We start from the raw sequence: 13,217 nt of genomic DNA, 5'->3' as shown, positions 1-13,217 counted from the left end.
TCTCGAAGAAAAGGCGGATACTGATAGAACTTTCAGACGGAAGGGCAGGTTTAAATAGACCCTGGGATCCGGCGCCATAATGATCGCGAATCCCCCCAGGCCGACCTGCGCTCGACACGTGTCCCACTCATCACGGCAGGCGGCTAAAAGCGGCTGACAGCTGACGGAGCCATTACTACGCCGTACCTGAGCCAACATACCAGCGAGAATTTCGAAAGGTCCCTTCGAATCGCCCCGATTCGAAAAGACTCCAGCACGCACGCATTTAATGCCAAAATATCTGGGGGCGATCGTGCGTAAGATTTAAGGGGATAACTTCGACAGTGAAAATTTTTCTGTACTTCCTTCATTCAAAATTCGAACTCGAAAGTAGGGAGACTAGTGTTGGGTATAAAATACCCCCCCAGCCGAAGTTCGTGACGGGAGTGACCCTTCGGGGATCCAACTGACCTTCGACCTCTGGCAACGTCTCTTCAAACCCCCCAGGCGGCCGAGCCTCCGCCACACTCCCAAGTCTTGCCGACGGGCAGGACCCCACCGGCATCGACCGGATTCTTCGCGACGCCCGGACTCCTACGGGAGCCGGATCTCGTCCCCGACTCCGGCCACGGGAAAACTTCGCCCGGACTTCTACGGGAGCCGGACTTCGCCCCCGACTTCAACCGTAGGCAGACTTCGTCTGGACTCCTACGGGAGCCGGACTTCACCCTCGACTCCAATTGCAGGTAAACTTCGTCCGGACTCCTATGGGAGTCGGACTTCACCCTCGACTCCAATTGCAGGTAAACTCCGTCCGGACTCCTACGGGAGCCGGACTTCACCCTCAACTCCAATTGCAGGTAGGCTCTGCCCGGACTCCTATGGAAGCCGGACCTCGTCCCCAACTTCGGCTGCAGGAAGACTCCGTTCGGGCCCCTACGGGAGCCGGGATTCGTCCCCTACTTCGACTGCTGGTAAACCTCGTCCGAAATCCTATGGGAGCCGAACCTCGCCCCTGACTTTAATTGCAGGTGGACTTCACCCGGACTCCTACGGCAGCTGGATCTTGTCCCCGACTTCGGCCATGGGAAAACTCCGTTCGGACTCCTATGGGAGCCGGACTTCGCCCCCGACTTCAACCGCAGGCAAACTTCGTCTAGACTCCTACGGGAGACGGACTCCGCCCACGACTCCAATTGCAGGTAAACTTCGTCCGGACTCCTACGGGAGTCGGACTTCACCCTCAACTCCAATTGCAGGTAGACTCTGCCCGGACTCCTACGGGAGCCGGACCTCATCCCCAGCTCCGGCTGCGGGAAGACTCCGTCCGGACTCCTACGGGAGCTGGACTTCGCCCCCGACTTCAACCACAGGCAGATTTCGTCCGGACTCCTACGGGAGCCAGACTCCTACGGGAGCTGGACTCCGCCCACGACTCCAATTGCAGGTAAACTTCGTCCGGACTCCTACGGGAGCCGAACTTCACCTCCAACTCCAACTGCAGATAGACCTCACCCGGACTCCTATGGGAGCCGAACTTCGTCACCAGCTCCGGCTGCAGGAAGACACCGTCCGGGCCCCTACGGGAGCCGGGCTTCGTCCCCGACATCAACCGCAGGCAGACTTCGTCCGGACTCCTACGGGAGCCGGACTTCACCCTCGACTCCAATTGCAGGTAAACTTCGTCCGGACTCCTACGGGAGCCGGACTTCACCCTCGACTCCAATTGCAGGTAAACTCCATCAGGACTCCTACGGAAGTCGGACTTCACCCTCAACTCCAATTGCAGGTAGACTCTGCTCGGACTCCTACGGAAGCCGGACCTCATCCCCAACTCCGGCTGCAGGAAGACTCCGTTCGGGCCCCTACGGGAGCCGGGCTTCATCCCCTACTTCGACTGCTGGTAAACCTCGTCCGGACTCCTACGGGAGCCGCACCTCGCCCCTGACTTTAATTGCAGGTGGACTTCACCCGGACTCTTATGGGAGCCGAATCTCGTCCCCGACTCCGGCCACAGAAAAACTCCGCTCGGACTCCTACGGGAGCCGGACTTCGCCCCTGACTTCAACCGCAGGCAGACTTCGTCCGGACTCCTACGGGAGACGGACTCCGCCCACGACTCCAATTGCAGGTAAACTTCGTCCGGACTCCTACGGGAGCCGGACTTCACCCTCAACTCCAATTGCAGGTAGACTCTGCCCGAACTCCTACGGGAGCCGGACCTCGTCCCCAGCTCCGGCTGCGGGAAGACTCCGTCCGGACTCCTACGGGAGCCGGACTTCGCCCCCGACTTCAATCGCAGGCAGATTTCGTCCGGACTCCTATGGGAGCCGGACTTCGCCCACGACTCCAATTGCAGGTAAACTTCGTTCAGACTCCTACGGGAGCCGGACTTCACCCCCAACTCTAACTGCAGATAGACCTCGCCCGGACTCCTACGGGAGACGGACTTCGTCCCCAGCTCCGGCTGCAGGAAGACTCCGTCCGGGCCCCTACGGGAGCCGGGCTTCATCCCCTACTTCGACTGCTGGTAAACCTCGTCCGGACTCCTACGGGAGCCGGACTTCGCCCCTGACTTTAATTGCAGGTGGACTTCACCCGGACTCCTACGGGAGCCGGATCTCGTCTCCGACTCCGGCCACGGGGAGACTCCGCCCGGACTCCTACGGGAGCCGGGCTTCATCCCCGACTTTGACTGTTGGTAAACTTCGTCCGGACTCCTACGGGAGCCGGACTTCGCACCTGACTTTAATTGCAGGAAGACTCTACCCGGACTCCTACGGAAGCCGGACCTCGTCCCCAACTCCGACTGCAGGAAGACTCCATTCGAGCCCCTACGGGAGCCGGGCTTCGTCCCCGACTTCAACTGCTGGTAAACCTCGTCCGGACTCCTACGGGAGCCGGACCTCGCCCCTGACTTTAATTGCAGGTGGACTTCTCCTAGACTCCTACGGGAGCCGGATCTCGTCCCCGACTCCGACCATGGGAAAACTCTGCCCGGACTCCTACGGGAGCCGGACTTCGCCCCCGACTTCAACCGCAGGCAGATTTCGTCCGGACTCCTACGGGAGCCGGACTCCGCCCATGACTCCAATTGCAGGTAAACTTCGTCCGGACTCCTACGGGAGCCGGACTTCACCCCCAACTCCAACTGTAGATAAACCTCGTCCAGACTCCTACGGGAGCCGGACTTCGTCCCCAGCTCCGGCTGCAGGAAGACTCCGTCCGGGCCCCTACGGGAGCCGGGCTTCGTCCTCGACTTCGACTGCTGGGAAACCTCGTCCGGACTCCTACGGGAGTCGGACTTCGCCCCTGACTTTAATTGCAGGTGGACTTCACCCCGACTCCTATGGGAGCCGGATCTCATCTCCGACTCTGGCCACGGGAAGACTTCACCCGGACTCCTACGGGAGCCGGGCTTCATCCCCGACTTTGACTGTTGGTAAACTTCATCTGGACTCCTACGGGAGCCGGACTTCGCACCTGACTTTAATTGCAGGAAGACTCTACCCGGACTCCTACGGGAACCGGGTCTCGTCCCCAACTCCGGCTGCAAGAAGACTTCACCCGGACTCCTACGGGAGCCAGACCTCGTCCCCAGCTCCTGCTGCGGGAAGACTCCGTCCGGACTCCCACGGAAGCCGGACTTCACCCCCGGCGCCAATTGTAGGTGGACTCCGCCCAGACTCCTATGGGAGCCGGGCTTCATCCCCAACTCCGGCTGAAAGAAGACTTCGTCCGGACTCCTACGGGAGCCGGACTCCGAGCTCCTCTCAGACGGATGGCTAGCCACCTCTCTCCACCAGACACTCCAGCCGAACTTCGATCGATAGGCTTGGGCCCACTGGTAGGCCGCAGCAACAGCCACGACCCAGCTCCATTTTCTGCAACAGATTCCGCGCGGCTCCATCACTCCCTGGCAGGCCGCAGTAACGGCCACGACACTGCTCCACCTCCAGCGACGGATTTCGCACGGCTCCATCTCACCCTGGCAGATCGCCATAATGACCACGATTCTGCTCCACTCCCTGCGACGGATACCGCGCGATTCCTCCCACCTCCTGGCAAGTCACGACAACGGACGCCGTTCCACTACCCGCAACAGACTCCATGTGGCACGTCCCGACGGTGGCCACGATTTCACTCCACTACTCTTCGCAACAAACTCCGCCTGACTCTGGGCAGCCCACTGCCAGACGATTACAGACATCGCTATCAGTCTGCTGCCCTCTTCACCTATAAAAGGGGGCCCCAGATACGTTATTCTCTAAGCTCTATTTTTCTATCCCAAAACTCTGCTAAAATTTCTGTTCGAGCACTCCATTCTTGTTGAGGCAGAGAACTGACTTGAGCATCGGAGGATCTTGCCGGAGCAACCCCACCTCTGATTTAGACTTCTTTTGCAGGTCCCGACGGCGACCGCGACTCCCTCGACTCCAGCTTCTCCGATGCAAGTAGATTTTTGCACCAACATTAACTATTTCAGATATTCAAGAGGATCATCAGACTTGATGTGAATCACTTTGTACATTATGATTTACGAGTATCCAGAAAAATCATTAGACTCGATGTGGATTACTTTGGTTACTATGGATATTTAGAAAGGATCACTAGATTCAATGTGGATCATTTTAGCTATTATAAATATTTAAAAGGATCACTGGACTTGATATGGATTATTTTTGCCATTATGAAGACACAAAATGAATCACGTTAGCTACAATCATTAGGGTTGAATGGGATCTAGGAGTAAGATTCATCATATCAGGAGTCAAATCATGTGTTGAACTTTGAAATGCTATAACTTGATCACAAAATACTGGATTATCATGAACTTTTTTTAAAAAAAAATTGATATTTTTCAAGATCTATAATTTTGGGCTAGCTCTTAATGAGCTAAATCAAATGAAAATTCTATCGTTTAGATTTCAAAATAGGATGGTAAAATCGAAACTTTTTTTCAAAAAAAAATTTTGACTAGATGTTTTTATTTGATCCGTAAATAATTGATGAAGTAATAAAAGACAAGGTTGATTTAGAAATGAAGATCTATCTCTTTTAAAATTTTAAATTTTTTTAATTTTTTATTAATTATTTTTTATAGAGTACTATTCGAATCGAGAAAAGGAATGCAACCCACATTGTTCAAAGATAGATGTTCTTCTAGAAGATAAGAAAAGGAATATGATTCAAATTATATAATGACAGATCTCACCATTAAAATAGAGAGTGCTATTTTATCTTAATTTTATGGTGAAGTAAAATAATTAATAAAAAATATATTTTAAGATATATGTTTATAATTTTTCTATTTTTTTCTAGTTTTCTAATGAGAAATTAAAATTTAGTGGGTTAAAAAAAATTTTTTTTCTTCAACCAAATTATTCACTGACTTGTTCAAGTACAAAAGAAGGCCCTTGAAGTAATAAAAATATTGACAAAATAAAGAACGTTAAATATTTTTTTTTGTTTTTCGGTTCCCAGCGTCCCTACTTTGAATTGGCTGCAATAAGTTTTTTCATCTGTCCAATTTTCGAGGTACGAGATTTACAATCAAAATTATGTCAAGGCAAACTCCTATTACGTATTGGGATATTTTTTGGCCCAATCGAACTATACCTGCCATATCAGTAAACTGTACAAGATTGATTGTGTAAGAAGCAGCCCACTTGGACCAATTTTAAACTAAAACCGATAGGGTTGCTGGCATTTTTTTTTTTTGAGTATATATGGATAGTCATACCATTCTGACGTGAGAGCAGCTCAAAAGTCAGAATACAAAATTTTCTACAGGACCAATGAAATACTGTTACCCTGTCGCCAAACCCAAGCTATAGAGTGCTCCGCAATAAAGGATGTGATGCAGTCTACTGTGCTGTTCGTCTTCCGATAAACATATCGCACCATCACTCCTACTACGAGGAGAAGCTAGGACTATTTAGATGTCAGCAAGGAGTGGATGAGCTTCTAGCTATCTCTTACTATCACGGATCCATCTAATGATAATAGCTGAGTCATTTTCGATGAAGATTCTTTCTATCCGTAGCTTCTGTCTAACAAAGATAATATCCGTCCAGAAGGTATGAAGCCGAAGCTGAAGGTTCAAAGAGTTGGAAACCTCAGCCACCAACAACCTGACATCCCAGTCCCGAATACCGGCATCCATCTTAAAAAATAAAAAGTAGCCATTTTTTCTACCATCAAAATAGCCTCTTACACAAAGGCAAAAATAAAACAAAAGTGTAGCCACAGAGGTTTTTGTTCGCTATCCGCACGCCTCAGGCATTGGCTATCTACCGAGGATATTTAATAATACGCGGAAACTCGACTCCGTGCGGTGTTCACTGCTTGGGATTTCTTATTTTTAATTCTGCACACAGCACGGTGATGTAGGATCGGATGGTGACGTGGCGAGCAGGTAGAGTGGGGACCATAAGGAGCGGATAAGAACGCATTAGACGAGTCTACGGGGGCGCGTCACGTAACAGCAACGATATCGCTCGCCTTCGACGAACTTGCAGTATTTGTGGGGCTGTTCGCTGCGTGCGCGTTTTCTAGAAGGGGGAGCCTAGTCCTCTTGTCCGCACCCCTTCAATTAGCCAACATAATCCAATAGGATAATGATCTTTATTTATTACAAACGGATAAACAAAATCTAAATTGTTGACATCCCAGATCAAGATGGCAACAAGGTACACAATTTGAAATATCTCATCCTATTGGTAAATTGGAATAATTAGAGCAAATTGGGCTTCTAAGTAAAACCTGAGCGCATCAAGTTATTGGTCCCCTCAAATTTTTATTTTTAATCTGAGTTTATAACTAGATATCATGGGCAAGCCTTTTACTTTTCTTGACTTTTATGTTTCTCATAATAGAATTGTTAAAAGAGATGCTTTTGAGCTGGTTGACAGAATTCATCCGAAGACGGTAGTGAAGCCATATGTTTCTTCATTATTCCAGTATGGACCTCTATGGGACGGATGCCCAGTAACCTAAGCAATGGATGGGCTTGGGCGGACTCGGATCCGGTCTTGTTGAAATATTAGCAACTTTTTTCTCAACCTAAATCTGGCCCGACCAGACCATCGGGCTTATCTTTGCTATTCAGACCCGACGTTAGATGATGGACGGGCTGTCCAAGCCTGTCCAAAAAGCCTACCTATTTTTGTGCAATTAACAAAACTCATATGGGTTAACATAGCAAAACATAAGCAAATTTTGTGCAATTAACAAAAATTTAAATTCAAAGATCAAAATTGACAATTATGTGCAAAGAGCCAAAGATCGTGATGTACACCACTGACACCACGTTATAGCCCTGTAAATAAGAAACAATAAGAAGTTTCTCCGAACAAGTCTATAAAGAATATCTAAACCTCCACTTATTCATCGGGCTGGGTCAGACCGGGATAATTATTTGCATGAATTCCTAAGCATGACCATAAAAATAAACGGGCCTCTCGAGCCTCAGGCCAGGCCAGGCCTCATGTGAATGTTCCATATCCAAGCCCGTCCAAATCACGGGCGGGACTATCGGGCCGGACGAGCTGTCTAGCCCATGCTCCGGCCTAGTGCTCAAGGACATGAAATTAGCCCAAATTCAAACTTAAATATTCTGGATTTAGAAAACACAGCCCGGATTTGGACTAACAAGTATATAGCATTACAGAAGGTTTTCGATTGCACAGGAAATTAAATATATGCTCGAAGTCTCAATCCAAATGATGCCTCCATCATTTGTCCATCCCCATGCAATCTACTAATAAGACAATAACAAAGGGATCCATTCTTAACATCTCCACTAATTACGAAGGGATAGATCATAAGCAAACATACATAGTTGGTAGCACAGATCAACAAGACAACAACAAACAAAGCTTGGAGATAGCAACTCCATTATTCATTACAATGCGACGATTAGGCTGAAGCGTGCTTCAAGTAGAACCCAAGAGCATCAAGCCATTGACCTGCATGTCCGAAGAAGCCAACAACTTTTCCAGCTTTCAGAGGAAGGGAGAAAGCAGTTCCTTCCTCCTGACCATATGGCCCATAGGTGCCCGTGGTGGTCTCAAATGTAAGTGACCTTATGACGATGATGCCATGATAATTGCCATAGTAGCCGGATATAGCCTTGAGGTTATTGTTGGTTCCAAGATCAATCTTCAAAACAAAATGAAAAATTTAAGGTCAGACCTATATAATGATATATATCGTGTTTTCTATATTAATGTCATGACACATTTTCTTGCACACATTTTGATGAAAAAGAAGGTTTCCTTGCCTTAGATTCCTTTACTTATATCTGGAAAAAACTTGATTTAAAAGAAATAATAATGATGATAATGGTGATAGCAATAATAGTAATAATAATAATAATAATAATAAAACATTCACGTAGCTATATGAACGTAAAGCTGGTGGAAACGAAAACATTATAATTTTTGGGTCCAAGAATATTGAACTAGGCATCCGTGGGCACCAGGTATTCGATTTTGAGGAGTTCATCTAGGTAAAGACTATAATTACCATATTCGTTGCCAAAGCAGATTTTTTTGCACCCAGAGAAACGACCCACGTATTGGCTATCTTTAATTCAATGCATTATTTAAAAGCATAGACGAGAATATACACTATGAAGTTCACATATTACAACTCCCAAAACAACAACGTTCAATGAACCAGTGTCGCATGCAATCCTCCTTTTTATTTCCTTCTTTGTAAGTTAATCACATAACATTGTCCGACGACAATTAATCTGAAGGACGCATTTAACAAATTAAATTGTTTGACCAATTGATTGCTTTCATTGTATTTATTTATTTATTTATTTTTATTAAATCATGAGATGGTGGCAAGTCTTCCTCACGTTGACTGCATGTATATCCATTACAGAGGCCCGCAAATTAATTAACTGGCACAGCAGCTAAAGAAGTGTCAAAACAATAGAAAGAACAAATGTTTCCAAAAAATATAAAATTAAATTAGAGGGAAAGACAATCTTAAATTAAGTAGTACCTCTTTAGGATTACCTCCCGCACCCCCGAACCTAGGGGACCAGCGGGTTGTCTCGCCATCCGTATACTGGAAGGTAATTGAATCAACGACATCCCCCACGCTAATTTTAATTTTGGTGATCGTCAGAGCATTATCAAAAGACCATGCAGTCCCACCAGATCCACCCCATGGTCCTACCACAACGGCAGGCTGTAACAGTAGACATATTTGCTTTAGTTCAAGATAATATGAAAAGAACTACGGTGATGAAATTAGTGCCACCCTAAGGTCATGAACTCACCATGGAGAAGTTGTGCTAACAGATGGTTTCCTTAGATGGATGAACGAATGAAGAGATAATGGCTAACCATAGAATCATGGATGTGCATGCATAACACGAGGACAACAGTAATGGCGAAAATGACAGTATGAACTGGACGGAAGTCAGAATTTTTTTTCTTCGACAGAAATTATCGGATAGACTAAGTTCATTATAGATCCATGGTGAAATTATTCTCACAATTATTTTATCTTAGGGTCTAATGAATCTACCTAGAAAGAATTTATCTTGAGTTCATGATGAATCTGATCCATATAATAATTTTTTATTAAATTTTGAGGGATTTTGCACTCAATGTATGAGCCGTCACTAAATTTTTTAAGCAACTCCACCCTATATATCCTAGGTAGCTATTCACAATATATAAGCAATCGTTAGCTGGAAGACGGCATCCATCGTAAAAGAACCAAAAATTATTTTTCCTTGAGGAAAAGCTAAAATGACCCTTTTTTTTCTAAAAAAATAATTATACAAAATATTTCAATACTATTTGAGAGTTTTCAATTAATTAATACAATCAGGTCATGCAGCTTTTAAATTCGTCCAATTTGAATTTTAGCTAGCTATGGATTTTATCCGACTGTCATGATAGATTGTCACACCATGTCACCATCTACATCATCCACTTCTGCCGCATAAGTAAGTCACGTGATATTATGTGACGGTTCCATGCTAGATGAAATTCATGGTTAAAATACAAATTAAACAAATTTGAGAGTTGGGGGATCTAATGGCACTTTAAATCTAAGAAAAAATTAAAAATCTCTAAATAATTCAAAAATTTTGTATTATTAATCTAAAAAGAAATTCACATGTTTACATAAAACTCCATCTTTCTAGGGTAATATAGTGTCAACCACATATACAATTTAATTGCTAATAATTAATTAAATCTATAAATCACTCGGTTGCTTTAGATATTTGTCTAAATTAAACTATAATTTTGAATACCGTTAAATTTGTCAACTTAGATGAGGCTTCAAGTAAATAATTTGATCAAATGAACTATGTTGAGCATTGTTTGTGAGCTGACAATTAATTAGTTTACTATCTCATATAAATAAATAAATAAATATTTCAAAAAAATACAGCAAGAATGCTATCTTCTAATTAAGTCCGACTCAAAAGTTTTTTTGAGTGCATGTGGTAAAAGAAGGGTGCCAACCAGCATATCTACTTTGGTCAAGTATTATTATAGGAAAGCAAATTTATATGATAAACATATAATGAGCCTTATTGTCATCTAATCATCAGATGCAAACTGAAAGATTTTTTTACCTCAACACATGTTTTTTTGTACACCCCAATTGCATCAAGTAGGGTACCCGAGCGTCCGTGGAAGCCAATGATCCAACCTGTACCTTTCGGTACAGAAAACTGAGTTCCTTGCTCTCGGCCATAAGGACCATATTCACGATTTGTGGTAACAAAAGTGAGTGAGTATATAATTGTCTTTCCTGCATAAGTACCGTAGTAGCCTTTTATGGAGATGATGAATTCGGCCGGTCCAAGCTCAATCTAAAAAAAAATAATATTCATGATTATGGAGATAATGTTAATAGTAGTAATAATAATGAGATTAGTAAACTTTCACATTCCATGATGAACATAAAGCTGATGTGAACTAAAACACCATCATTTTTGGGTTGAAGAATATTGAACTATATGTAATTATGGCCATCAGGTGATGGATTCCGAGGAGTTCAAGTATCTGAAAGCTGATAATTTAATTATGTGCGTTGTCAAAGCAGGTTTAATTTGTTGCGGTCAGAGCAACTACCCACATATTGATCGTCCTTAGTGCAATGCATCATTTAAAGGTATAAATGAGAACGTAGCTCACTCAACCAATATCACCATTATAGTTGTATGCAATCCTCCAGTTTCTCTTCCCTTCTTCCAGAAGGTACGCACCAATGTTCATCGATGAGTAATTTAAAGGATGCATTTAATAAGGTTGTTCGGCCAAGTAATAATTGCTTTCATTATATCTATTTATTTTTTTGTTAGATCATCAATACAATACAATGGCAAGCCTTACTGATATTGACCACCATATCTATTACAGAGGCCTGCAAATTAATTGACATGCGGAGCTGTCAGAGGAGTGTCCAAAAAAAATGATAAGGAACTAATTTTTCATTGAAAAAATAAATTATATCGGATGGAAAAGATCATCTTAGAGTAAATAGTACCTCTGTAGGTTTGCCCCCAGCACCTCCGTACCTAGGAGACCAACGGGCTGTCTCGCCATCCATATACTGGAAGGTAATTGAATCAACGACATCTCCTACGCTAATTTTGATTTTGGTGATCGTCTGAGCATTCTCAAATGACCATGCAGTCCCACCAGATCCTCCCCACGGCCCCAGCGTATTAGCACCATCCACTCTGCTAGCCTGTAACAATAGATCACATATTAGCTTTAATAGAAAATGAACTACTGCTGATGATGAAATTAGTCCACCCTAATATCTTAATATCTTGAACCCCACCATCGAGAAGTTGTGCGAACTACAAATGGTTTCCTTTAGCTCCTTGGCTTCGATGGGCGATCGACCAAGGGATACTGGGTATTTATAGAGCCATAGACGTGCATGTGTAACGCAAGGACAATAGTGGTGGCCCCAATGGCAGTGGGAACTGGCCGATTAATTAATTGAGCCCATCCAGGCGCGGGGGCACGCGGAACGTGGGCTTCCTTTTTTTTTTTTTCAGGCTCCCTGCAGCTGGACGCACCTTCCTTCGCTCCCATCATCCGTTGGATCATCCAGTGCAAGATCACAAAGTGTGCCGAACTGCGTGATTCATCCGCCTGGACTTATCGGAAAGCAAAATGGATGTGATCCGACGATTGGGAGGCGGGAGGAGGATACAACCCCGACCTGTATCAGCCACGTGAGAAACGATCCAGAGCCAAACAAAACGGCGCAGTTTTCGACACCAGTCACGATGGCCCACCGCACCTTATCTTCTTGTTTAAATTTATTTTTCCGTTGCAAGTATCTGTGTCACGTGAGATGCTTCCTTTTCTCGAGTTAAAAGATTAAAAAAAAAATCCACCAACTTAAAAAGATTGCGGGATGGTGGAGAGCTTACAAAAAGGTCTGCAATAATTCCAAACAATTAAACATTTATCAACTTAAACCTATTAGATGGGCTTTTTAGGTAGCATTAATCGTCAGGACTTGAAAATTGTAAGATTTTTTTTTTTTAATTCAACTTTATCAGCATACTGGAGAATTCATGGATTGAAAAAGACCGCCTTGGCATTAAGTTCTGGCTTCATCTCTTGGAAGTGGGCCATGGACTCGTTATACCCAAAAAAAACAAATAGTGATCCATGCAACGTGATATGTTCATCAATATACGTGGCATTTAAAAAATTGAGGCATTGGAGTTTTAAAATTTTAATCCAAATTGAGGCATTGGAAGGGGGACAGGAACTGTGAACTCCATGTTCTTGCACGAGTTCCTTCGCACTTCCAGCTATCCCCATGGAACGTATTGCGAAGCCTCTCACGTATCTCGAACTCCTGGACCCTGAGGGAGAACAATGAGGTCTGGGTAGGCCCTACGACAAGGCCACGTTCGACCGCTACCACAAACTGGTCCTGGTGTCGGTCCGAGATCATGTAACAAAAGTTAAGGGGAGCTCAAAATTTCCGAGTTGTCAACTTTGATTAATGCCTGTTTGCTGGTTGTTTGGCTTCATGAATTAAAAACATGAGAGGACCTGAAATAACCTCAATTCAAACGTATAAGAGGAACATTTTGAGCTAAATACAGGATTAGGTGTCCCGCAATTGTAGGAATGAGTGGTCCTGCCATCATAGGAATTAGGGGAATAGTTTGAACTAATTATAAGATTCAGACAAGATATACTTGTTATCTCCTATTT

The 13,217-nt window shown here is 44.8% G+C and overlaps 1 protein-coding gene across 2 annotated transcripts; it reads right to left on the bottom strand.

Annotated features, from left to right (window-relative positions):
- Positions 1-7,768: 7,768 nt before the first annotated feature.
- Positions 7,769-11,932, bottom strand: LOC105053494 (mannose/glucose-specific lectin). Of its 2 annotated transcripts, XM_073252171.1 has the most exons (5): positions 11,812-11,932; positions 11,512-11,715; positions 10,595-10,834; positions 8,998-9,186; positions 7,769-8,142 (listed from the first exon to the last, which is right to left on the bottom strand). In XM_073252171.1, exons 1-5 carry the CDS (start codon positions 11,812-11,814, stop codon positions 7,900-7,902), a joined length of 879 nt encoding a protein of 292 aa, XP_073108272.1. In that variant the 5' UTR covers positions 11,815-11,932; the 3' UTR covers positions 7,769-7,899. The 2 variants fall into 2 exon arrangements, with proteins under 2 accessions (XP_073108272.1, XP_073108273.1); XM_073252172.1 differs by lacking the exon at positions 8,998-9,186.
- Between the last annotated feature and the right edge of the window lie 1,285 nt (positions 11,933-13,217).

This window comes from Elaeis guineensis, chromosome 2, assembly GCF_000442705.2.
Source record: "Elaeis guineensis isolate ETL-2024a chromosome 2, EG11, whole genome shotgun sequence".
NCBI classification, from domain to species: Eukaryota; Viridiplantae; Streptophyta; class Magnoliopsida; order Arecales; family Arecaceae; genus Elaeis; species Elaeis guineensis.
Note: the sequence above shows the minus strand (reverse complement) of the source record. Positions and strands in the feature narration are given on the sequence as shown.

Excerpts from the sequence above, each read along its gene's own strand:
- LOC105053494 (XM_073252171.1), bottom strand. Across the intron at positions 9,187-10,594 it reads ACAAAAAAACATGTGTTGAG|CCTGCCGTTGTGGTAGGACC; the intron begins GTAAAAAAATCT and ends CTACTGTTACAG. Across the intron at positions 8,143-8,997 it reads CGGGAGGTAATCCTAAAGAG|ATTGATCTTGGAACCAACAA; the intron begins GTACTACTTAAT and ends TTTGTTTTGAAG.